The sequence below is a fragment of the Schistocerca americana genome, chromosome 5 (genome assembly GCF_021461395.2).
Source record: "Schistocerca americana isolate TAMUIC-IGC-003095 chromosome 5, iqSchAmer2.1, whole genome shotgun sequence".
Lineage (NCBI taxonomy): Eukaryota > Metazoa > Arthropoda > Insecta > Orthoptera > Acrididae > Schistocerca > Schistocerca americana.
Window position 1 is genome coordinate 579407278 of NC_060123.1, and position 27151 is coordinate 579434428.

A 27151-nucleotide genomic window follows, 5' to 3' on the forward strand; every position below is an offset into this window, starting at 1 on the left:
TAGCGAAAATAATAAAAATAAAGAAAAGAAATAGAAGAAATAGAAAAAACATGCCAATACCACGTGATGAACCAACGGGAGGGAAGGAGGGATCGTCACCAGGCACCGGATGCAACTCCTGCCTACCTTATCTTTAACCCAGACTGAAGCTGACTGTGTCTGTTCTTTCTGCAATGTAACATAACATAAAAACAAAACAAAACATCGACAGAAATAGAGCCTTAGCTAAAAACAAGTGGCAAAGCATACTTCAGGAAACAGAAAAGTTGACTTAAAAAAAAAGAGGTAGAGCACTTGAACAGGCAGAGGTCCCTAGTCTGAGTCCAGTGTTAATCTGTCAGGATGTTTTAAGGCATGTTGTTGAAACCTGACATTATTTTCAGTATACCCTGAAAGCCTACATATGGAGTTTCAAAAACGTGCTTTTATTGCCATTAACTATCCAATAGAGATTATTTTTATTTATTTACTGCTAGACTAGTGTTGGACACATGCTGCTCATCAGCAGCATCTTATGTCTAGTGTATAGTGTTTTCTATTACTTAACGTGACAGCTACTTTTCTGTGAGATTGAACTTGCCTTATGTACTGAGATTTTCGAGAAGAAACCAAAAAAGTCTGTCAATGACAGTTGTATAATCATCAAATTATGTAGCTGTGTTAATCAGCATATTAATTTAGGATAAAACGTACTTGGGTGCTTAACACCCAAAGATACTGAGTGGATTGTTCATTTTATACATTACATAGTTTAATTCATACAACTACGCCAAGTAACAACAATTAAAGGAGCAATTTAGAAAAGCGATGAGGTGCGTGCCTGGCAACTGAGAAGTCACGGGATCGAATGTTCGACGGACAACAGATTTATTAGCTTTCTTTCTGACCTAGCACTTACATCTCAACTACGTGAGGTGTCGCCAGAAACAACCCATGGCTCTCATTTCACGTTACACTATAGGTCCCGTTCCCACAGTTGTTTAACTGGTGTAGGTCAGGGACACGCAAGTCGTTGAAGTGGTGTTTGACATAAAAACCTGCACCAGGCCATTGATCCACACGAAGTTATTATTATTATTATTATCCATATACATAATTTAGTTTGCATGAAACCATCAGACGTGCGTCCTACTCACACTCGTCCGTTTTTATTTCTATTAACTTACTTTTTGGCTCCGTAAGTGTTGTTCGTTTCTTTTTCCCTTAAACATAAGCTCCAACAACACATTCTAAAATTGGAATGTAAGTAAACCGTTCTCGTGATCTCTTTATAGGAGAGTTTCCCTAATTTTGAGCTCTATCTGTAACAGAGACAACGGCCTTGTCGCAGGGGATACACCGGTTCCCGTCAGATCACCGAAATTAAGCGCTGTCGGGCGTGGCCTGCGCTTGGATGGGTGACCATCTGGGCCGTCATGCGCTGTTGTCAATTCTCGGAATGCACTCAGGCTGGTGATGCCAATTGGGGAACTACTCGACCGGATAGTAGCGGCTCCGGTCAAAGAAAACCATCATAACGACTGGGAGCGCGGTGTGCTGACCACATGCCCCTCCTATCCGCATCCTCAGCTGAGGATGACACGGCGGTCAGATGGTCCCGATGGGCCACTTGTGGCCTGAAAACGGAGTGTTTTTTTATCTGTAACAGAAATATTAGACGCTTTTTATACATTAATTTTATGTGATTTGCTATGTTGTTATGTCCTGTCGTAACCAGACGAGATGACGTCGATGCTTATGACGGTCTCTCACGGAGTGAGCAGGTGCGCTGACTGGTTCGTTTGTCTGGTGTGTTCATAGCATGACCGGCGCGCCTCTGGTGGCCACTCCGCGGGGCCGCGAGCCGTGATGTGGGCGCTGCTCTTCCTGCTGGCCGCTGCCCTCGCCACAGTAGCAGGTGAGTGCACACAACTCCTTCCTTAACACTGTTTGGCAGCGAGGCTATACAGGCAGGAGGTGTGTCTGGCTTTGTGATCCAGAGCATCTCTTTTTCATAGCATTAATTCTGTTATCAAGGTCCCCGTTCTTATAAGGTAGTAAATTAATTACTGCGTCCATGTATGTGGCGTAAGCCCTTCATTAACTAATATATATCCTCGATACTTTGCACTTGACTCAAATGAACATTTGTCGAGGCGAGAACGGAGCTCAAAGGTAACCATTGTAATTATCAACTCATCCAAATAATGTACCCAACTGGAGATAGCTGGGAAGAGTTGTTCAAGGTACGAGGTGTGTGAGAAAAGTAATGAGACTTACAACACTACGAGTAATCTGGCAAAAGTGTGTTGTTCTACTTGTGTAGACCGGTGCGTTCATCCCTTCTAGATGATCAGTCCGAGTTTGAGCTCCGTACGGGCATCGCGTGATTTTTGAGAGCACCGTCAGTGAAGTTGTGTTTTTGTTGTGTATTACGAAAATGAAACAGCAAAATTTACAGGATCGTTATGCCATCAAGTTTGCGCTGTGATTGACAATTCGCAATTTTTCACAAACACAACTTTTATTAATTTCGAGTCTCGGTCCGGCAGACAGTTTTATTCTGCCAGGCAGTTTCATATCAGCGCACACTCCGCTGCAGAGTGAAAATCTCATTCCGACAACCTTTATTGACGTAAGTTCATAAGGTTGATCACAGAACAACAAACGAAAGGCAGCAATAACGATGCCAGTACAAGTCTCTTAATGCAGGCAAACTAAAGCTCACGCCTAATTTTCCACGAAGGCTCGTGGTAACACCCACACACCTAGTAACAGTCCGATTCAGAGACGAAGACGTAATCTTCAATGGTTGCAGTACACCAGATTGGCATCCGGCGTGAACTGAACTTCAGGGCTGTTCTAGCCCCTAAATAGCTCTCTCCAGCCAGTCAGCTTTTGGTGTAGTGATACTTCCTGCAGACCGTGGCTCGAGCTCCCCCTGCAGGAGGTAGTGCTCAGAATGTCTGTTTCCATTATCATGTATGTAAATAGCCATTGTTTACCATGGTGCTTTCGGTACGCCTCGGGCATAGACAACCTCGTCCTCTGTGGTGTAATATGGATTGCCGGCCCTCAGGAGCTACCTAGGCTCCGGTATAACAGTTTCTGTGTCAGACTTGGGGATCACTAACTCTGACCTTCGAAAAATTGAAACTGGTGTATGGGGAACATTCCTTATCAAGAGCAGAGGTTTTGGAAGGCCGAGAATACATTGAACATGAACCTCCCTCAGGCAGATCTCTCCTTTCAAGACCGGCGAAAATGTCGAACGTGAGCGTGTTCTTGTGAGATCAGACGGACGTTTAACGATAATAATAATGGGCGACCTGTTAAACAGTTTCACCGTATATCAAATTTTCACAGAAGTTCTGCACACACAGAAGATTTGTGCCAAAATTGTGCCAGAAAACCTTACAACTGAGCAAAAGGACAATCGAAGAAATGTGTGGGTCGATTTTCTTGAGAGGATTGCCAATGACCATGAATGGTTCAGTCGTGTGAAGGCAGGTGATGAATACTGGATTTCTAGGTGCCATTACGAGACAAAACGGCAAAGTGAGACATCTCGACAGAAAAAAGCTCGAATGTGTAAGTCAAATATCAAAACAAAGCTGATTTGCTTCTTTGACTGTAGGGCTATCGTTCATAATGAATTTATTCATACAGGACCAACTGTCAACCAAGTGTTTTACGAAGATGTCCTTGAATGGCGCAGAAAAAGCTTGAATTCACTGAGACCGGACGTAGCACACAAGTGGATGCTGCATCATGACAACGGAAATTTTTCAACTCAAAAGGCACTCCTACTGTTCCACAACCGCCCTTTTCACGTGATCGGAGTCCATGTGACCTTTACGGCTCCGGAGAAAGTGATCGACGCGTTAAAAGCCCTACCAGAACTACGAGGAGACTGGGAACAACGACACCGCCTGTATGTAGCTGCCGAAGGGAACTACTTTGAAGGGGACAAAACTGTTGTTTGAAAAAAAAATTAAAAAATTTATGGCTAGAAGATCAGCCTCATTACTTTTGCCGGCCGTGGTGGTCTCGCGGTTCTAGGCGCGCAGTCCGGAACCGCGCGACTGCTACGGTCGCAGGTTCGAATCCTGCCTCGGGCATGGGTGTGTGTGATGTCCTTAGGTTAGTTAGGTTTAAATAGTTCTAAGTTCTAGGGGACTGATGACCACAGTTGTTAAGTCCCACAGTGCTCAGAGCCATTTGAACCATCATTACTTTTTCACGCACCTCATATGACTTAAATACTGTGGGAGCACTGCCGATTCAAAATGACAGTCTAATGATACGCCAAGAATTGGCTGTTAGTCACTAAAAACAGTTATGTCTGATAATCTACATGTAATTTAAAATAGGACTCTGCGAGCTCTGTCTTGGAAAAATAATGGCCCAAAGACATTTTTGCTAACAATTCCTGTGCCTAGGAATTGGATACACATCTTCGAGGGCGTGCTGAAAAGTAATTCCTCCGAATTTTTTGTGTGAAAACTGATAAGATTTTTGAATAAAATAAAACTGTTAACAATCTACATGTTTACCTCCTTCATGTACACAAATTTATTTCTCAACATAGTCGCCGCGATGGCGAAAACATTTCTCCTAACGAGAGACCAGTTTGTTGATTCCGTCACCGAAGAATATTTTTGTCGGCGGATCTACGACCTCACCTGTGCTTGCACCGCTTCATCACTATCCAAGTGAACTCATCGAAAGCCTGGAAACAGTTGAAAATCGGATGTAGCCACGTCGATAGAGTATGGAAGATAATCGATGACAGTGAACCCCACGCGTCGGATTGTTTCACAGTCGCTGCGCCCGTGGTTGATCTGGTATTGTCATGCTGAAGGAAAGGGTACCCCATTTGTGGACAAAGTTTCCCAATTAGAAACTCGATTACAACAAGCAGTTTCTCTTGCGCCCTATTCGTTACGCTACACACCGCCATGTTACACGCTGTAATTCGCAACACTCTAGGTCTGCAAACAGGTACACATGAATTATAAGGATGTTGGATGTTAATACCATTTGTTTTATTTGAAAAGCTTTAAGAGATTTCAAATACAAAATTCGGAGGCATTGTTTTTCAGCACGCCCGTCTACAAAGGAAATGAGGTACAGAATGAGAAATACCTAAATGTGTTTTTGCTTGCTGATTCTTTTTCAAAAGAATGAATGTGATCTCCGAAGATCGGTACAACATCTGATCGAAATATGCAAGAAATATTACTTACAAGTATCTACTAATAAAAGCCAAATAATGACATTTCGAGGAAAATACCCAATCAAATGAAAAATTGTTTTGGACATTTCAGCTTTAGAACAAATCTCTAAATCTCTTACTTGTGCTGTGCTATAAATTTTTGATTTTGAGTCTGATATTGAAAATGAAATGCACAAAGTCCAAGCTGTATGTGGTGTCATTAGAGGAAAAAATAGTCAGGCAGCAGAGATGAAGTGTATGTGGAGGCGGCAGTACTACTGAAGACGAGACTTGACTAGAAATGAAGATTTTAGAACAAAAATAAATATTTTCAAGATAAACGAAAATTCAACAATATCGTGAAAATTAGAGATGCCGCATGAAAATGCCAGGTCACGGAATTCGCCGAAAGATCCTGGACTACAGCCCAAATGAAAGAAGAGGAAAGACTCAAAAAAGATGGGGATCATTTTAGTATTGGTTAAAAACAGTCTTGGTTGCAAATTTAGGTCAAAAGTCATTCGGTTTGGCACCACTTCGGCAACTTGCGCGACAGTGGGGATTAAATGATGATGATTAGGACAACACAACACCCAGTCCCTGAGCGGAGAAAATCTCCGACCCAGCCGGGAATCGAACCCTAGACCTTTTTGTCGCGCTGTTTTGTTCGATATAGTTCGTTGCGTTTGTTCTAGGCGGACGTCACAAGACATTCGTTCAAGTTGATCGATGATGAATTGACTCAGTTTTTCTTATTACAGAGAGCTCGCAGCCCTCTGACCGAACACGCTGAGCTACCGTGCCGGCGGCCACTCAGCTACCGCGTCAGGACAAGATGATGCTGATATGTTAATACGTAAACTTGAGCATTGATGTTAGACTCAAAATTACTATAAAGTGATCCACTTGGCTTCTTAACTACTACCATGAGACCCAATTGCTAGAAGATATAGGGGACATCAGTCCCATACTTTGCAAACTGTCTAGCTTCTCTTTAATTTGACCGTTCATGACGAAAGGCACTAGATGTACTCTACAGAACTTAGAGGTTACTGATTGCTATGAGGATACGTGGGCTTGGAACCTTGTTGCACAACCCAATGCAGGTTTAAGGATATGCTGCACTGCGTATATAACGTATTAAGTCCCTTGAACGGAGTCGCAGTTGAAACTAGATTTTTTTTGTCTTGAATTTGGAAGCCAAAAAGTGCAAAAGCGTTTAAGCTAAAAATGTTGGTAGTTGTCTAAGGATTTACTACCAGCAGGACTGGTTGGTGATCTATGTTATTATATTTAGCTTGACTACGAGCTGACCCCGCAACGGGGTCGACTGTCTCTTGTCCGTCACCACGCTGCACTGAGGATACGGCAGCTCTGGGGAGCCGACGCTCCGGCCGGTCCGTGTCAACATTAATAAGAGACAAGGACGCGCCTGTGTCCAAATGGAATTCTGCCGTCGCTCCATTAATTTCCAGCTGGAACATGAGTTTCTGCATCCCGTCTGCTGCTGCCGCTACTGGCACCGGCAAATTAGCGTGCTGTGTGCCGGCGGTGCTCGTCGTTGTCTCCCGCCGCCAAGGCACTCTTGTGAGATGCTCCAATTTCCGGCAGCAAAAGAGTAACGCCACGGAACGGACAGTGACATCGGACTGATATCTTCATATGATTTGCTTTCACTAACTTTTCTCGGACTATTTGACAACGACAGGGAGTAAAATTTTGTATGAGCTTCCGATCGCTTTGGAACGCGCTAACGGCGAACACAGTGCTTCTTTTCGTGCATGCCTACCTATGGTGGGAGGGGGGTGGGGGGGGCAGCTGATCGCTAACTACTGTTGTAACTACGGAACTCCGCTTTGCAAGACAATTGGACAATCAGATGCTCGATAAATTGGCTGTCATCAGTTGATCCTAGAACACGACGGTTCTAGTACTACTAAGAAAGTCGACACGGAAGTATCGTGAAACATAACTTACTCTGACGCCGTTACTTCGTAAGTTTTGACAGATATTAGCACATTAGTGTTAAGATTCGCTGATGGTATTGCTATCCTCAATGAAAGTGCTGAAGAATTACAGGATATGTCTAATGGAGCATATGAACTGAGAGTAAATCGAAGAAAGACGAAAGTAATGAGAAGAAGCAGAAATGGGAACAGCGAGAAACAGAACATCAGAATTGGGGATCACCAAGTAGATGAAGTTAAGAAATTCTGATACCTAGACAGCAAAATAATCCATGAAGGACAAGCAACGAGGATATTAAAAGCAGACTAACAACGGCAAAATGAGAAACCCTGGACAAGAGAAGTCCATCAGTATCAAACGCAAGTCATAATTTGAGGAAGAAATTTCTGGGAATGTACCTTTTGGGCGTAGCATTGTGTTGCAGTGAGATATGGACTGTGGGAAAACTGGAAGAAGAGAGAATCGAAGCATGTGGGAGGTGGTGTTACAGAAGGATGTTGAAAATTAGGTGGATTAATAAGGGAAGGAATGAAGAGGTTCTGCGCAGAATCGACGAGGAAAGAAAGATATGGAAAACAATGGCAAGATGAAGGCACAGGATGGTAGGACGTCCGTTATGATATCACTGAATAACTTACTTGTGGTACTAGAGGGCGCTATATAGTATAAAACTGTAGAGGAAGGCAGAGATAATTGAGGACGTAGGTTGAAATTGCTACTTTGACATGAAAAGATTGGCACAGGAGAGGAGGTCTTGGTGGGCCCCACCCTGTAGTTGTGAAAGTAATTTCTGCTGCTGCTATTGGCATTCCCACTCTGTTCTTTCTGTCGTTATAGTTGCTGCTACTGCTGCTCGAATAGCTTTAGAAACGCAGAATTCATGCTTCACATTGAATACCTGCACTGGGAGAAAGTCCTCATCACTACATATCTATCGTGCTCTGCGTAGATAGAAAACTGTATGATTTCACGAAGTGAACGCCTAGCCAGAAGCACAATCCAAAGCACAGAAAAAGTCGTCTTAAGCGTGCGCTCACAGTTAATGGAGCAATGCTAACCAAAAAACATAGACGCAGCCAAGGTCAGTCGCTCTACTACGAATGGTGCGTATCGAAGTCTCAGACCACGTAAGGTAGTGCAGTGGCCAGCACACTAGACTCGCATTCGGGAGGACGACAGCTCAAATCCCCATCTGGCCACCTAATTTAGGTTTTTCAAGATTTCCTTAAATTGCATGGGACAAATGGTGGGTTGGCTCTTTGAATGGATAGGGCTGATCTCCTTTACCGTCCTTTCCTAATCGGTGCTAGCGCTCCATCTCTAAAGAGCTCATTGTCGATGGGATTTTAAACTCTAATCTTCCTTCCTTCGAAGGCTTAGAAGAATAGAGACAACCATCGTAAAAGAATGGAGCCACGATATTTATAGGCACTCTCGCATCAGTTCACTCTCCCGCGTGACATATCCACAACTGCGGCGGCGTCATCCAGTGACGCAAGCTGCGGCCGTAGTATCAATGATCTATGTACTGCCTGGATGTGGAACTGTAGTTGTTTGAGCGTGTTGGATGAAGATCGTCTTGCTGCGAGGCCGCCATATTGAAATTTCGCAAGAAAGGAAGTGTCATAATGCATAAGAAAGTACTTTTCTATCTGGTGCCCTTTTGAGATTGTGACACTGTATAGTCCAGACATCTGCAGAGGAACACTACGAACTATAGAGTAAAAACTGTGTAGGATACATATAGCGAGTGTTATTTGTGAGTTTGACAAGCTGATCAGAAAATTGCTCCGGACTTATTTTCTCAATGTTTTACTTATTCATTCCACTGTTGTTCAAAATAATGATGTAAAATCAATAGAAATTGTCATATTATTATATTAGCCAAACTTTTAAGTAAGTGTAATTCGTACAGTCAAGTGTGACAAACTGCAGATGCCTATTGTACATCGTTTGCTTAGGCGTACCACTACGAAAAAAAAAAACAGGAATGAAATATTTAAGGGCTCCTTACGAAGAAATCGAAATAGGAATGAGCACCTATTTCTCAGCCTAAAATGTACCTTTTTATATAATTTCTTAGTGATGCATTCGCCTATCTTCATTAATGTACACTCACAATATACGTACAACATGTACTGCAAATTCGAGTATGTATCTCTATGAACAGATCATTTAATGTCATGGTTTTATTACGAAAACCTTCAATTCTGCGTAGTAATTGTGATTTGATGTATTTTGAGTATATACAAAATGATATAATGATATAGTAGATTCTCGGAATAAGTAGCGTTGCAAGTCATTGTCAATTTCATGCTGTATACAGGTTGTTTGTTTCAAGTAAAGACATTGGAATATCTCGAAAGCTGCACTTCGAATCAAAAAAGGTTATAACTCCAGTTTTTTTGTCTTGGAGGGAACATTCAAAGACACCGCACTCGATCCGCCACCCCACCCAGTGCGTGGGTGGCGGGGAGGGGGGGGGGGGGGTAACTTTGAAACCCTCAACTGGAACTCCCGTTTTGTGTTGCAGATTACGATTCGACGGCAAAATCTGAATACGTTTTTTCTGAAGCATTTTCTTCGTTTCGCCACAGATGGCGCTGAAATTAGAGGAACAGAAATGGCTGCACAATCGTAATTTACGACATGCTACTCAATGAACCTTGAATATCCAGTGGCAATCTGTTATATCATTAATGGGTAATATTAATAATCGTTAATATTAACAACAGTTATGGTGAAACAGGTTTCCAAACAAACAGCAGTGTTTACGTTTAGCAGTAGAGCTGTGTTTGCTGGCACATATTTCATACTCAACCCAGAACCAGAGCACAAAACGAACACCTAATAAAAGTAAACTTACCTGTACAAGTAATACTTGTCCGTTTCTAACTTTTAAATTCAAGTACATTATAAGTCGCTACTGCAAATTATCTGTTTATATGGACGCTAGTATTACAGATTCTTATTTATATTGAACGTAATAAAGTAGTTCTTAATACTTTTAATACACTGTCCTAAATCAGTCAAGAGCAGTAACACATCTGTTATTGTACCAAGTGTTTGGTAAATCTGAGCTGTACTGGCTGAGTGATTTATTTGTACATTTCACAGAGGCCCGATATTTTTTTCATACTGTTATTCATTAATCAATGATAATATGAGAGCGTGTTGAAAAATTAATGCCTCCGAATTTTTTATATGAAAACTATTAAGGCTTTCTAAATAAAACAAATGTTATTAATATCCTATAGTTTTGTTCTTCACGTCTGCCCTTTTATTTGTCATCATAGTTATACTGTCAACGAACACATTTCTCTCAAAGACCAATCTGTTGGTAAGGTCACTTTAGAAATTTGGTTGACGAGCCAAAACCTCACCTCTACTTGCCCCGCTTCGTCACTATCAAAGTGAAGCCCACGAAGACGCTTGTTTTTTGAAACAGATGAAAATCGGATGGGACCATGTTGGTACTGTATGGAGGCTAATCGTTTACAGTGAATCCAAGGCGTCGGATTGTTGCAGATGTCGCAGCTTTCGTGTGTGGTCTGACATTGTTGAGGTGAATAAGAAGGTGCTCGATATGTCGAGCAACTCTTCGAATTAGAAAAGGGATTATAGCAGGGTGTTTTTTCACCATCGACATAGTTATGTTACACAACACCATGTTTCACATTACAGTTCGGAGTCCTCTAGCGGCAGAGGGCTGCAAATACTTCAATATGAAGGAAAGAGATGTTCAATATTAATAACGGTTGGTTTATTTATACAGCTTCAAGGGTTTTCACATCCGAAAACCGTAGACCTTACTCTACTGCACGCCCTCGTACACAAAAGACAAGACAAAAATATTAGGTTCATTCTAGGAAATACTAAAACAACAGTTAACAGAAATTAGGAATTGCTCTTATACTGTGAAATTGAAAACAATATTCATCAGAAGTGAAGAGTATCTGAATACAAGCCCAGTTAAATTTCAACATTATACAAGCCACACACACACACACACACACACACACACACACTGGAATGCAAGAAAATAACATGCAACGCAGCAGTACTAAGTTAAAATCCTAACAACATTTAGCCGTGATTTTTATTTGTCGACGTAAAATATGCTATAAATTCAGGAAGTATTGGCATCGTTTCTGGTTCGAGGTATTCATTGAAGTTCCGGGTCTTAATAATTAATCTTCTTGTCTGAAATGGTTTCCACAAAGCAAACTGCTTGAAGTAAGGTTAAATCTGCTGCGTTTCACAGCAATTATCCATTTCTTTAAAATCTCTTTGCTCTGTGAAGGGAACCTACTCAAACACAACAGTGAATTGGCAGATACTCGAAGTCACGTAGAATTTGCGCAAGATTCTTTTCATACATAGTCTTATTAACTGTGAAATGTTAATCACTTTCATTATTTCACCTATTTGTACAGTGATTGCAGGATAGCAAAACGCCATTTGGGAAATACTCAGTTACGTACTGATCGATAGAAACTTTTTGTCAACTGCTAGATGGGGAACGATACAGTCGGTAGTAATACGCTGGCGCGTAGAAACTTCATGTTTCATGACCATACTTCGGCATCCACGTAGTATAGAGATCACTGCGTAGTATACAGCCCGAGTTTCTCTGATGTTTCCTCCATATCGTTACTCGATCTGGGTCGGTAAACCTGATCACTGTCGTATACTGAAGGGAGGATTTCTTTTTCTTCTTCTTCTTCTTGCGTTACGGTCTCTGTAGGACCACGGGTTGTCCCTTCGTGGACTGCATTTTCCTCTTCTTCCCCCAGAACCTCTTCATTCTTTCTCTTCTTCTCTCCCGCCCCTCTTCCAAGATCTTGAGTATCCTTTTCTCCTTTCCGCTCCACTGGCGTCGCTAATCTTTTCCTGTATTCTTCTCTGCCGTTGATCTCCGGAATATTGGTCGGTGTATATTTGTTCCTCCAATTTTCCTTTCTTCGACCTTGGTCTCCAATTCCAACAAGTCCTTCCGAAGTTCAACAACCCACTAGGTTCCTGTCTTTCCCCTTGTCCTCCTTGTTGCTTCCCACACTCTCTTCGAATTTCTGTCCATACTACATGTCCAGCAAACCTTGTCCTTGTGAGTCTCATTTCCCCGGATATTGTTCTCATGTACCGGTACAGTTCTTCCGTTGGTCTTCGCTTCCATCTCTCTCCGCCTATTTTAGGACCTAGTATTTTTCTCTCTTTTTTCTCTAGTTGTTCTGCCCCATTTCTTCCTAGTGTCATCGCCCCAGCAGCATATAATACTACATTCCTCACGGTTGCCTTGCAGTGGCTTATCTTTGCCTCTGTGGATATATTCTTTTTATTGTATATCTGTCTCGTCACACAGAAGGCTGACCTCATCTTCTGTATCCTCTCTGTTATTCCCTCGTTGCTCCTGTTCCTTTCTGTTATAAATTCTCCCAGGTATTTAAATTTGTCCGCCATTTGCGTAGTGTCTTCCGGTGTTTCCCAGTCTGCAGTGGTGTTTGATGTCTTTGTCTTACAGGCGATATTCAGTCCCACCTTTCTGGCTATTGATCCAATTGTCAAATTGTCCCCCACATGGGTCTTTGGTATTCCCATTTCCTCGTTTATTGCTCTCCACTGCCTGATCAGTACGTCCAGTGCTATACTGAACAACAATGGTGACAATCCGTCTTTCTGTTTAACACCAGTCTTGATCTCAAATTCTTCCGACAGTTTTCCTCCGAATATCACCCTTGCTTTTGTGTCCGTCAGAATTTCTTTTATGAGTTCTTGTGTAGTTCCATCTAGTCCTCTGTTTTTCAGGATCCTAACAAGGGTCTATCTGTTGATAGAATGATATGCCTTTGTGAAGTCCACGAAGGTTATTACTGCCTTTTCGTTTTTTAAGGCCATATGTTCGATCAGTTGCTTCAGGATAAATATCTGTTCTACACATCCTCTTCCTTCCTGAATCCCGCTTGGTAGTCGCCAACTATACTTTCTACCTGTTCTTCTACTCTCTTGAGCAAGAGTTTTGACAACACCTTGTATCCGACCTCTAGTAGCGATATTCCTCTGTAGTTGTTCGCATCTCTCTTGTCCCCCTTCTTATGTATTGGTACTACAATCGCATTCTTCCACCCTTCTGGCAACTTCTTTGCTCTCCATATCTGGTGAATTATGTTGGTCCAGTTGTCTATTGCTTTGTTGCCTCCCCACTTTATCATCTCGGCCACTATATCATCTTCTCTAGTTGCCTTATTATTCTTTAGATCTCTTACGGCATGGGCGACTTCATCCCTGGTTGGAGGGCGTGACTCTCTCTCTCTTCTGTGTCAGCCCCCAATTCCAACTCGTCTGGTGATTCACAGTTCAGCAGGTCGTAAAAGTACTCTGCAAAAATCCGTCCTCGGTTATTAGTTGGATATATTCCAATGTCTACCTTGCCGTACAATTTTTGCCCGCTGCTACTCATCACTTCCGTGTCTCCTTCCTTTACTCTCAATCCATTGTGGTGTTATTTAGTTTAATTCATTTAATATATCCTGAAATTTTCGTCATGTCCACTGAGCATACCAGCGGTATCTGCGAATTTTACGAGTATCATTGATATTTTTTCTCCCTGGGTTGTAATTCGTTCTGTTTCTGTCGTCCTTCTTCGACATATAGATTGAGTAGTAGAGACGACACACTACATCCTTCTCGTTTACCTTTTGTAACCCGAGCGCTTTTATATTGCTTAGCCGTCTTTCCCTATCGCTTAGAGCTCTTTTCCTGCGAATTTCGAACATTTTGCATTATTTTACATTTACAGTTTCTCTTGGTCTTCAGTTTTCTTGGTCTTTGGTTTCTTATGTCTTGCTTCTATTATCGAACGCGTCGTCAGAACTGGCTCTCTTTTGCGTTTTATCTTTCCTGAAGCCAATCTGATCGTCTACTAACAGATTTTCAATTTTCTCTTCCATTAAAGGAAATTTTTATAGCCGAGATCGCGTTCAAACTGCTTTTCATTGACAGGTTTCGAAAGGCAGGATTTTCATCTTTAGATCTTTAGAAACTCTTTTGCCTATACGTCATGTTCCATTGTGCGTTTACTATTTATGCCTTGTTAAAAATTTTAATGGAGCGTATACTGCACATTCCACGTATGTTTGTTAAAAAATTACAAACCTGTTTGTCGCAACTAAAAATATAAAATATACACAGCTGAATTGCTCCTTGTGGAACCTGACGTGTCTGTATGCGTAGCTCTCCCTTGACACTTATTATTTGTTAAAATCCACAATATACAGTAAAAGCGCACATTTATGCTAATGTTTACATTTACATGACAATTGAAGCACATATTGGAAGTTCCTCACTCGTGTTGTACTATGCATTTCGAGTGAGAAGGTTTCAAGATATGTTTCATTCGCACTGTAAATGTAAACATTACCATAAATGTGCACTTTTACTATATAATGTGGATTTTAACAAATGGCAAGCGTCGAAGGAGTGCTACATATATAGACATTGCAATTTCCACAAGGTGCGTTTTAGCTGTGTATATTTTGACTTGTGACAAACCGGGTTGTAATTATATTTTTGACAAACCTGTGTAGAATGTGCAGCATACTCTGAAAGAAAATATTAACATGGCCTGAGTAATGAACGCAATATGGAACACGACGTGCAACCAAAAACTTTTAAAGATCTTGAGATGGCAGTCTTACCTCTCGAAAGTGGACGATAAAAAACAGTTTTGAGTGCGATTTCTGCTACGAAAAATTTCTTTAAAGTAGATACATATCGCTCCTTCTAGTTTCTCATTATGAGGAACTTCAATCAAATCCTTTTTCGTTCTTCTGTGCAATATTTTTTATCATCAACTTGAGTATTCAAGATGTTAAGCTGATTGTGAGATACTTCCCGCCCTTATCAACTACCCTCGCTATCTTTGGCACTGTGTATACAAAACTGTTCCGAAAGTCTGGTGGTACATTTGCAGACTCACGGTTTTTACGAACCAGCTTAACTAACTTACTCCGCCCGTACAGGATATAAAGACCCAACTATATCGACCGGCCGTCGGGTCATCCTCAGCCCACAGGCACCACTGAATGCGGATATGTAGAGGCATGTGGTCAGCACATCGCTCTTCCGGCCGCATATCAATTTATGAGACCGGAGTCGCTATTTCTGCATCAAGTAGCTCCTCAGTTTGCCTCACAAGGGCTGAGTGCACCTCGCTTGCCAACAGCGCTCAGTTTATTGCCAATTCAGCCATTGATCTTGCAAATTCCGAAGGTATGTTATGTATCTCATCCGGATTATTTGCTAACAAGACTTGTTTTATTACACTGTGTCTGTATAACTTGATCCCCCATGTCTTACATATCGACAAGTCCTCCCTCTCATTCGGGTCGCCGTGGCCGAGCGGTTCAGGTGAGTTAGGTTTAAGTAGTTCTAAGTCTAGATTACTGATGACCTCAGACGTTAAGTCCCATTGTGCTCAGAGCAATTTGAACCATTTGAACCTTCCTCTCATTGACGACTTCAGTGCACGTGTTCCACCTATCAGCTGTATTTTCTGGATTTAATAGTGAGATTCCTCTGGACTTTTTTTTATTTTTACAAAAAAGTGTTTTGTATTTTTCATATGCTGAATCTGTCGAAGCGACAATTTCTTTCTCTATTTCCCGACCCTCTTAAAAGAGCTGAAAGCTACTTCATTTACCAGACTACTAAGTAGCTGGAGCCCCCACTATTTCTATTAGTCCAACTATTGGCTTGATGTAGCAGGCCCATCATCTAGACCACAAAGGATGCCATCCATAAATTCGAGAACAGTTCAAGGTTTCTGTGCCCTTCACGTGGCAACAAAGCAATGAGTTTATAATTATGCTTGATGTAACTGAGATACTGGTCTGGAAACGGCAGAGAACGGACCAAACGCGCCACTAACATGGAATTTGTTGTGGATTTGGTCACGGATTTTGTTGTGTTTACAGGGCAGGTCGCGGAGGAGCCAGCCCCGGTGTTCCTGGCGCCACTGGACAACGTGACGGCCACGCAGGGGAGAGACGTCAGCTTCACCTGCGTCGTGGACCACCTGGGCGAGTACAAGGCAAGTACGCGTTCTGCCGTCTCAGAACTGCTGTCACCGGAGTAAGCCGTTCAGAAGGGATACGTAATACCCTTGTACACAAACCAGAATGCAGTTACGAGAGTCGGAGGACGTGACAGAGTGTGGTAACTGCGAAGGGAGTGAGACAGAGAGAAATTGGAAGAGTTGAATGTTATGAAAAACGGGATGAAGTTGAGGAAGGAGTGCGACACATGATTCCACCTGTACATTAAACAAACTGTAAATGAAACCGGGAGATTTGTAGGAAAAAGAATGAAAGTTCAGGAAAAACAAATAAAAGTATTTGAAATGTGGTGATAACATTGTACTGTCAGAGACGGCTAGGGACTTTGTCCGTCAGTTGTACAAAATGGAGACCGTCGTGAAAAGAGGCAATAGGGCGAACATCAGCCCAAGTAAAATAGGGGTACTGGAGCGTAGTCGAATTATGTCTGGTGGTTGTGAGAGAAATATATTAGGAAGTGAGACACTACTATTTTGGCAGTAAAAGAGAATTAAAACGCTAGTAATAGCAAGAAAAATCTCTCTGAAAAAGAGAGAGACGTTAAAATATCATATGCATATAAGTGTTAGTGAGTCTTTTCTGCAGGTAATTGTCACGAGTGTAGCCTTGTACAAAATATGTGGTCTTTTACCGAATAGGAACGTGGGCCATGAATAGTAGACACAAGAAGAGGAATAGGAGCTTTTGAAGCGTGATGTAACAGAATAGCGTTGCAGTATAGATAGGTAAATAGGATAACTTATAAGGAATAATGAACCAGGAGAGAAGACATGTACGGTACAACTATACTAAAAGATAGACTGATAATTAATTTCGATATGTGAAAGGTAAATTGTAGGGGGGGGGGGGGGGGGGGGGCGGGAGAAAGATTGAGAGAGAGTGACCAAGGCTTGAATGAATATGTTAAGCAGTTTCAAATAAAATAGACACAGGTTACAGTGTGACTCACCTAAGCTGTCCACTTCAGATATTGATTGAACCGTTTAAGATATCCTATTTCCGTTTCCACCCAAATGAATTGTGAAGGAACTCTCACTGAATAACGTACAGTTTCAGCTGCGAGAACATCTATTTTGTTCGCTCCGTTCGTCGCAGGCTTGCCCCTTTTCCTTTGCGTAGTATTTCATTGTCCTACCAACACTAATATCGGGGGCATTCACTGTATTTTCATTCATTGCGTACACGTCTGTCGGGATACCTTTCTGCTTACAACTCTACTGTTCTTTTGTGTTGTTCTACGTACTCACTGAAGAAGTAGTATATCTAGTTTCTCTGTTTTTTCAAACTTAACAGCTGTCAACTCACGTGAATAACGAAGAAAGATTGGAAGCTTCATTACTTCAGTACCCTTTTAAATCTTTATCATGACGGCGCAAAATGTTCTCTCTTACTTCCGTACGAAATCACGAACTTCCTCATAAGACAGCAGTAGGTTCCATGTGCAATACATACAAATCCTAGGATTTGGTATCGGATTTTGAAGAGTGAAGCGACGTTTAATTAGTCTTTTGTACTATTAGCTTTACAAAAAAAGTTAATTTTAATAAATTTCATTTATTATAGGTGTAAGCTCTCAAGAATTGTCTTTACTTCCGGGGATTGAAAGGTAGAAGTTAATAGGTTGAAACGTTTTCATTTTAAGCTGCACCCAGTTTTGAAAAATTGTCCTTGGAATAAAACTTGTTTAAAGCTTGGGGCGACGTTTTTTATGTATTCTTAGTTCAATCTGCATAAAAACTACGTGTTCTGAACACAAATCTGAAGTTATATTTTCGAGATTCGAAACGGCTAATCCAATATGGTTGACTAAAAATTATGTTTTATCAACTATGACAAAAATTTGACCAAAAAAGGTATTTTCGTTACTTACGTTTAGTCTGCAATTCCAGAACCGTATACCAACCCCTCCTCCAACTCGTATTGTTCCTGGAGAGCAATACCCTCGTTCTTCTTGGCGAGAAAAGCCGACGTGGCTGAGTTGAATATGCTTCATTTTGCAGCCTGCGCAGGACGTCCGTTAGCTATTTCGACGAACATGTTTGCAAGGATATTGCAATGTAAATCGTTTTGCGGACTCGTCTCACGGCACGACAGGTTTTCTGCCTGAGCCGGGCGTCTCCGACTAAGAGCGTCCCATGGTGGTCGTGACGGTGCTTCGAATGATGGGCTGTAGGCACATTAGAAACACACGAATTAAAAAACCGTGTCGTCCCAACATTCTAGACAAATATACCTTTAGAAAAGTGCAACAAAAAACATTAGTTTATGACCGTGTTGAATGAGAACCTACCTTAAGTAGCTTTAGATTTTAAAATATGTTCTTGTTACTAAATGTGAATGTTATTGACACGGGTCGCTTTTACTTTAGATATGTTATATGTTGTTGTTGTGGTCCTCGTTTTGCTTTCGTTGATGTTCATCTTATGTCCTCCTTTCAAGACACTGTCCATTCCGTTCAACTGCTCTTCCAAGTGCTTTGCTGCCTCTGACAGAATTACAATGTCATCGGCGAACCTCAAAGTTTTTATTTATTCTCCATAGAAATTGAGTTTTGCTATTTGGGGAGCAAAATAACTGATGATGGTCGAAGTAGAGAGGATATAAAATGTAGACTGGCAATGGCAAGGAAAGCGTTTCTGAAGAAGAGAAATTTGCTATCGAGTATTGATTTAAGTGTCAGGAAGTCATTTCTGAAAGTATTTGTATGGAGTGTAGCCATGTATGGAAGTGAAACATGGACGATAAGTAGTTTATACAAGAAGAGAATAGAAGCTTTAGAAATGTGGTGCTACAGAAGAATGCTGAAGATTAGATGGGTAGATCACATAACTAATGAGGAAGTATTGAATAGGATTGGGGAGAAGAGAAGTTTGTGGCACACCTGGACCAGAAGATTGAAACAACAACAACAACGACAACATGGATTTTAATACCTACTCCAAATTTTTCTTTTGTTTCCTCTACTGCTTGCTCAATGTAAAGATTGAATAACGTCGGGGATAGGCTAGAACCCTGTCTCACTCCCTTCCTAACCATTGCTTCCCTTTCACACCCCTCGACTCTTATAGCTGCCTTCTGGTTCCTGTACAAATTGTAAATAGGTTTTCGCTCCCTGTATTTTACCCCTGCCACCTTCAGAATTTGAATGACAGTGTTCCAGATAATAGTTCTGATAACTTTTTCAGGATGTACGCTGTTTCAGCAGCAGAAGTTGCAAGTGTGCTGTTGCTTTGTGCGGCAGGTGGCGTGGATCAAGTCTGACTCGAAGGCGATCCTGGCGATCCACACGCACATGGTGGCACATAACCCGCGGCTGGCCGTCACGCACAACGGCCACAACACGTGGAGGCTGCACGTGAGCAACGTGCAGCGCGCAGACTCCGGCTCCTACATGTGCCAGGTCAACACCGACCCCATGAAGTACATGGTCAGTTCAGCTCCCGTCACTCGCACGCAATACGTAGTCTGCCTAAGAATTCTGTGATCTTCATGAGATGAATTTGTCTGTTTTACATCATGGATTGTGTATCTAAACGAAAAAAACGCTGTAAAACAAAACTAAATCCAGCTCACGATGACGATGGAATTGTCGCTGTGTCACTGACAAATCTAGCAGGCGCCAATGGAGAGGTAGTAAATTTCCAATTTTATCTACGGTTGTTTGAGCATCAGCAGACCTCGAAAAACAAAAAGGTAAAATGAATACGCCGAAATTTGTTGCTCTTTCCACAATTCCCGAGTGAAGTGGTTTTCGAGGACATAGACAAGTGCAAACAAACTTAACTGTACCTTAGTTAAAACTTGACATTATAATTTAAATAAACATTTGCCCACTACTGTGCGTCCAAGCTTCCCTATGGCGCTGTAGCTAAAATAAGGTAAAAACAAATAAATTTATCCATTATGGAACTGTACAATCTAGTGATAACATGTAGAATGAAATGTAAATACAGACAGCTCTGACCAGTTGCGAATGAAATATTATTTTTGTTCATGAACTCATTCTCCAGCGTTTTCAGGTTCATCTTCATAAGTTTACTTGTCTTATCTGTAGTATTGTACTAGGCGGTAGACGTTACTTTATGTGACACTAAGCTTTTATCTTCATTATTTATCAGCCATTGAGTTAAGCACTCTTCACTATACTTCCAACTTTTTTGATTTTTTGTTTGTTTTTTGTTTTGTAGATCGGTTCCTTGTGACACTCAAGAGCTTACACAATTTGGTAACATGTAGTAGATGATAACAGACATTACTTAAAAGTGTGGCTGATACACAATGACAATCAAACCTGTAAGTTGTTTGTTGACACAAATACCGCTCACACTGCTGCAGGAAGCAGCAACGTGCTGCAACTACGAACACGTAAACGTCTGCATTTAATCTGAAAAGGAGTCTGAAAATGGCTCGAAAAAAAGTAAATAGTGAAAAGAAATTAATATTTTTCAAGCGAATAGTCACAGATACCTATATTTATATTTCGCTGAGTAGCAGGTTTGCTCATCAAACCAGTGTTACGATCTTCTGTCATATTCAGATGACATCAGACTGTATCAAAATGCCAGACCTACAACTACTGTTTTTGTCGTTGTGACACGAATGGTTACGTTTATTTAGCATAAAAATTGGTACAAAACGTACGTATCAATCTAAGCCATAAGAAGACACAGTTAATCTAAATATTATACCGATAGCTTTTTAAGACTTGAGATATTGTCACACGATAAGCATGTGACCTTTTAAATCTTCATATAATTATTTATTACATCTAGATCGCCTGATTACTGAAATATTTACAATAATAGTTTCGCCCAGTTACTGATAGCTTCAGATGTGATACATAATCCACTAAGAATTTCGTCAAGATGTACAGAAATTCAAATTATGCACAATGAACGTCATGAAATGGTACAAAATGCGTAATTAAATTATATGTCAAGTTGTCACATGGGCAGAGAGCCACCTGATTTTCAATAATCAGGTGATTCTGACATAATATATCCTTACACCGATAGCTGAACAGAGAATAATTTCGTCAAGTAGTTAGTCTCATACTTGCAGATGGTACTCAGTTATTAGTGGTTGAATTCGGTTTCCAGAACAGTTTCCAGTCTACATCAGTGTCATCAACTCTGACTCCCTCTCCTCCCGCTAATCACCCACCAAGGTCACCACTCCCATTCTCCCTCAATGTTCCATCCCCACCCCTAATGGTCTCCCCATCCTGTTTCCCATCAAGGATAACACCCTTCTCACACTCTCATTCTCTTACAATTACCCTATCTTCCACTTCATTTCCCCTCACAATTACCCTATCTCCCACTTCATTTCCCCTCCCTAGCTATGTGTTCTCAAGTGTTTCGTTTAAACATTTTTTTAGTACAGGAGCAGCATGTTAACGGTGGAATAGCATCTGTCCATACAGCGTACGGTATGAGAGATGTCAGCCCTCTAAAAATGAACAACACTCCTGGGAACAGACAGACAGGAGGGGGGGGGGACGCAGGGGGTACAGAGGAATTTGAGAGGGAATGGAAAGAGGAGCATGGGGTGACCTTGAGAGCGAGCAGGTGACCTTGATGGTGACTGAGAGGGTGTGAACTTGAGGGGTGAAGGAGAGGTATAATCTTGGAATGCTACAAATATCTGTTTAGACTACTCCAGCAATTAAAAGTGCCTAGGATGTTTGATTAGTTGCAACTGAGGACCTTAATTCCCTAAATCTCATAGGAAAATGAATGGATAAATAAAATAAACAAATAAGTAACATATCATTGCATTTACAGTGTTTTGTAGTCGAACATTACGTTGCGCACAAATTCTGTGATATAATTGACAGTATCAGGATCAGTTAGTTCTCATGAGAAATTCACCAATAGTTATGACAGAATTAGTAGCTAATAGGCACAGTATTTAATATTTATCTTCAGCTGTATTCTACACTGAAAGCAGTTTTATATCAATGAACACATAGGTCATTAACTATGTTATTCCTGTTCCAACAATTAATTTCTCGAATTTGTCTGTTGGGTGAAAAAAAGGGATATGCTGCTCCTGCACTAATATCTTCAAGGAAAGAAGTAGCTGGAACACCCAATTATTTGAACCATACTTTGATGAAATTAACCATCGCTAAAACTTGGTTTAAGAATCACGAAAGAAGGTTGTATGTGCAGAAGAGGCCTGCAGACTCTGGAAGGTTTCAGATAAAGTATATAATGGTAAGACAAAGATGTTTTCAGATACATTATATAATGGTAAGACAAAGATCGTTTCAGGTAGATTATATAATGGTAAGCCAGAGATTTAGGAACCAGATTTTAAACTTAAGACATTTCCAGGGGCAGATGTGGATTCTGACCACAATTTATTGGTTATGAACTGTACATTAAAACTCAAGAGACTGCAAAAAAATTAGGAATTTAATAAGATGGAACTTAGATAAACTGAAAGAACCAGATTTTGTAGAGAGTTTCAAAGAGAGCGCTAGGCAAAGATTGACAAGAACAGGGGAAAGAAATACAGTAGAAGAAGAATGGGTAGCTCTGAGAGATGAAGTAGTGAAGGCAGCAGAGGATCAAGTAGGTAAAAAGACTATCAGTTTAATAACTGACGGTTACAAAATACTAATACAAATTCCTTACAGGCGAACGGAAAAACTGGTAGAAACCGACCTCGGGGAGGATCAGTTTGGATTGCATAGAAATGTTGGGACACGCGAGGCAATGCTGACACTACAGCTAATCTTAGAAGATATATTAAGCAAAGGCAAAGTTACGTTTCTAGCATTGGAAGACTTACAGAAAGCTTTTGACAGTGTTGACTGGAATACTCTTTTAAATTCTGAAGGTTGCACGGGTAAAATACATGGAGCGAAACGCTATTTACAAAATGTACAGAAATCAGATGGCAGTTATATGAGTCGAGGGGAGCAGTGATTGAGAAGGGAGTGAGGTACAGTTGTAGACTGTCCACGATGTTATTCGACCGGTATACTGAGCAAGCAATAAACGAAAGAAAATAAAAATTTGGAGGAATAATTAAAATCCATGGAGAAGAGATAAAAACTTTGAGGTTCACCGACGACATTGTAATTCTGTCTGAGACAGAAAAGGAACTGGAAGAGCAGTTGAGCGGAATGGAGTTGAACGGAATGGACAGTGTCTTGAGAAGAGGATATAAGATGAAAATCAACAAAAGCAAAACGAGGATAATGGAATGTAGTCGAATTCAATCAGATGGCGCTGAAGGAATTAGATTATGAAATGAGACACTTAAAGTAGTGGACGAGTTTTGCCATTTGGGAAGCTAAATAACACGATAACCGAAATAGAGAGGAAATAAAATGTGGACTAGCTATGGCAAGGAAAGCGTTTCTGAAGAACATAAATGTATTAACATTGAGATTAGATTTAAGTGCCAGGAAGTCCTTCCTGAGAGTATTTTTTTGGAGTGTAAACATGTATGGAAGTGAAACATGGACGATAAATATTTAGACAAGTAGAGAATAGAAGCTTTCGAAATGTGGTGCTACAGAAGAATGCTGAAGAACAGATGAGTAGATCACGTAACTAATGAAGTGGGACTGAATGGAGTTGGGAAGGAGAGGAATTTGTGGCACAACTTGGCTAGAAAATGGGATCTGTTTGTAGGACATTTTGTGTGGCATCAAGGGATCACCACTTTAGTATTGGAGGGTAGCGTGGATGGTAAAAACCATATAGGGTGACCAAGAGATGAATAAACGAAGCAGGTTCAGAAGGATGTAGGTTGCAGTAGTTACTCGGAGATGAAGAGGCTTGCACCACAGGATAGAGTAGCATGCAGAGTTGCATCAAACCAGTCTCTGGACTGAAGAGCACGAAACAACTCTTTTCTCAAAACGGAACTATTTCGCATTATATACCTTTTGTCTTTCATAAATTTTGCTTGGATCGAGCAGCAACGCCAAAATATCACGTCATTTGTCATTAATGTTATGAAATGAAGTGCTGAGGTTTTTCTTTCGTTTTATGTACATTTGAAAATGTAAAGGTTCGTTTGAGCGTTTGTGTAGTTCTGAATATATGGTCAAGTTGTGATCATAAAAATATAACGTTGTCAACCCTTTATACCTGCTGATTATATGTTTTAAATAACTGATAGGTGCAAACATCTTACATCTTTCCTACAGTGAGTATTTCCGAAAAATTAATGAGAAGGAACTGCGTGAATACCGTTCATTAATGCACACTGAAATTTCTGTAACAACTTATTGTAAAAATGATCATGATTTTATATTCATTGCAATATTGCTATCATTTGAAACGAAGAACCTGCTTAATATCTAGAAATTTTACTGATAAAATGTCATTAATAGACAAGAAGTGGAACAAGTGCTCCGAGATGTAACACTGAGCAACAGCTGTCGTAACTGCCTCCTAGACGGTTTATGTATGCCGTCTTAGCTATCGAAACATTTTGTTTTCTGTTAGAAAGATAAGATTTGATAGATTTTGCCTCATTTTACACAACACCGTAATTTTCTTATTTTAGTAGTCGAGATATTATGTCGTTGAGAAAAACCTTTCTGCGTTATTTTTCAACAAATGTACTTATTGGACACTGTGATCACAATTGCGTTTGTTAGTAATTGCCGTTTACAGGTTACTGAAACAAAAGAAAGAGGAGCACAGCCACAATCTGTATACGCAACGTTTTTATATTTCCATAGCTAGAAAGGCACCTGGATTTTAGATAAAGAAAAATGAATAAAGTAAACTGAAGTAGCGACTGGAGTGTAAATTAACGGCACAAAGTAAATATGTAAAATATAGGTTTTAGTTAGTACGAGAAACTTTTAGTAGTTCATTTCCTCAATATTGACAGAGATGTTCGGAATTCATAGGCAAAAACAGTTCAAGACGCTATTTCATGTGCCTTCGTGTGCAGGGACGAAATTCAAATATGGGGTACGGTTGAATCAAAATTCATCTAGGGATGGGTGCTACGACATAACACGTCTTGGTTTGCAGTCCCCAAAAAGAGCAGTTTCATTCAGGTATTTGGCAGTTGCATAAGCACTGTAGTGAAAGTAATACCTCTTCAGCAACTTTGAAAAGGAGGTGTTTTTAGTGATTATGTAGAGTTCACATTCAATCTTGCAACACCTTCGTCTGATGGAACAAAATAGTGGTAAAACACTGTTGTGAAATGAAAAAGACAATAGATTTAAGGTGTAGAATGTTTTGAAAATACATTTGAAAATGAGGCTAAGTCATGAGCTTCTTTATATCTTTAGACTATAGTGATGATGATAAATTTGGTCTCAAAATTCTTAAAACAGTGTAGCCCAAAGTAAGGAAAGTAAGCGGGGCTGAGCTTATGGTCCTCGTCTCAGGGGGTGGATTGGAGTTCTGATTCTGGCAAAATTATGATGCCTTCACACCCACTCAGAACAAAGAAGGCTATAATGTCTACAACAGATCTTTGACGAGGAGTGCGGAGCTCTCAAAACCAGCGCAGTAAACTGAAGGGACTAGTTTTTGTGCTTGTATGTGGTAACTGCTCTTCACACGCAGTTCACAGCTACATTTATGACCAGAGAACAACTATTTTACATTAGTGTTCCAATTTTAGTGGCATTAGTGTCCTGGCTCAAGACATATTTTCATGTTCATGCAGTAATAGTGTGACATTATCCAGAAAATAAAACAACTGTACCAATGAATCGCAATAAAGACGAAACTTCATCAGTGTTAAAATAATTTTTAAACTACTGTTCACTAAACGCAGGTAATCTTGATACGAGTTTCGGTCTGGCACAAATTTTTAATTCTCGCTATATGTTCATATTGGCTATTCAAAAGAGTTGAGAAGTTTAATTAATTTTTATTTCATGAATTATGAACTGGATGTGAGTAATCGAGATGCATATGGAAAGAGGTAATAAATGTTCATTGTGTCCTTCTCCAGCTGCGCGGCAAACATCTAAACTGTAGCCGAATTTGTTCTTTTGATTTTGCAGAGACGTCTAGTTTGTTTGACTTTCTTCAACCGTTGGCTTACTCGTTTAGTAATTAGGTGTTCAGCCCGCCCGGTTAGCCGTGCGATCTAACACACTTCTTTCCGGACTGGGATGGAGCGCCTGGTCCCCGGCACGAATCCGCCCGGCGGACTTGTATCGAGGTCTGGTGAGCCGGCCAGTCTGTGGATAGTTTTCAGGCGGTTATCCATCTGCCTCGGCGAATGCTGGCTGGTCCCCCTTATTCCGCCTTAGCTACACTATGTCGGCGATTGCTGCGCAAACAAGTTCTCCACGTACGCGTACACCACCATAGATCTACCACGCAAACGTGGTTCAGCGTGGGGTGGTGGAGTGGTGAAGTGGACTGCGGTGGTCGTCGTGGGGTTGTGGACCATTGCGGCTGCGGCGGGGAAGGAGTCTCTCCGTCATTTCTTGGCCCCCGGTTAACATACAATACAATACAATACAATTAAGTGTTCAACGCATTGGAGGCCGGCACTTGTGGCCGAGCGGTTCTAGGCGCTCCAAAAAATGGTTCAAATGGCTCTGAGCACTATGGGACTTAACTTCTGAGGTCATCAGTCCCCTAGAACTTAGAACTACTTAAGCCTAACTAACCTAAGGACATCACACACATCCGAGGCAGGATTCGAACCTGTGACCGCAGGGGTCGCGCGGTTCCAGGCTGTAGTGCCTAGAACCGCTCGGCCACCCCGGCCGGCCTAGCGCCTCAGTCCGGAATCGCGCTGCTGCTATGGTGGCAGATTCGAATCCCGTCTCGGTCGTCGTGGATGTGTGTGATGTCTTTAGGTTAGTCTAGGAGACTGATGACCTCAGATGTTGAGTCCCATAGTGCTCAGAGCCATT

At 41.1% G+C, this 27151-nt stretch overlaps 1 protein-coding gene across 1 annotated transcript in view; it reads left to right on the forward strand.

The window, feature by feature from the left end:
• Nucleotides 1–27151, forward strand: part of LOC124616551 (lachesin-like) — a 354912-nt gene that overhangs the window by 284520 nt on the left and 43241 nt on the right. The window contains exons 2-4 of the mRNA XM_047144869.1: nt 1801–1897; nt 16138–16253; nt 19520–19705. Of these exons, the coding sequence (XP_047000825.1) occupies nt 1849–1897; nt 16138–16253; nt 19520–19705 (351 nt within the window). The 5' untranslated portion in view covers nt 1801–1848. The remainder of the gene's footprint in view (nt 1–1800; nt 1898–16137; nt 16254–19519; nt 19706–27151) is intronic.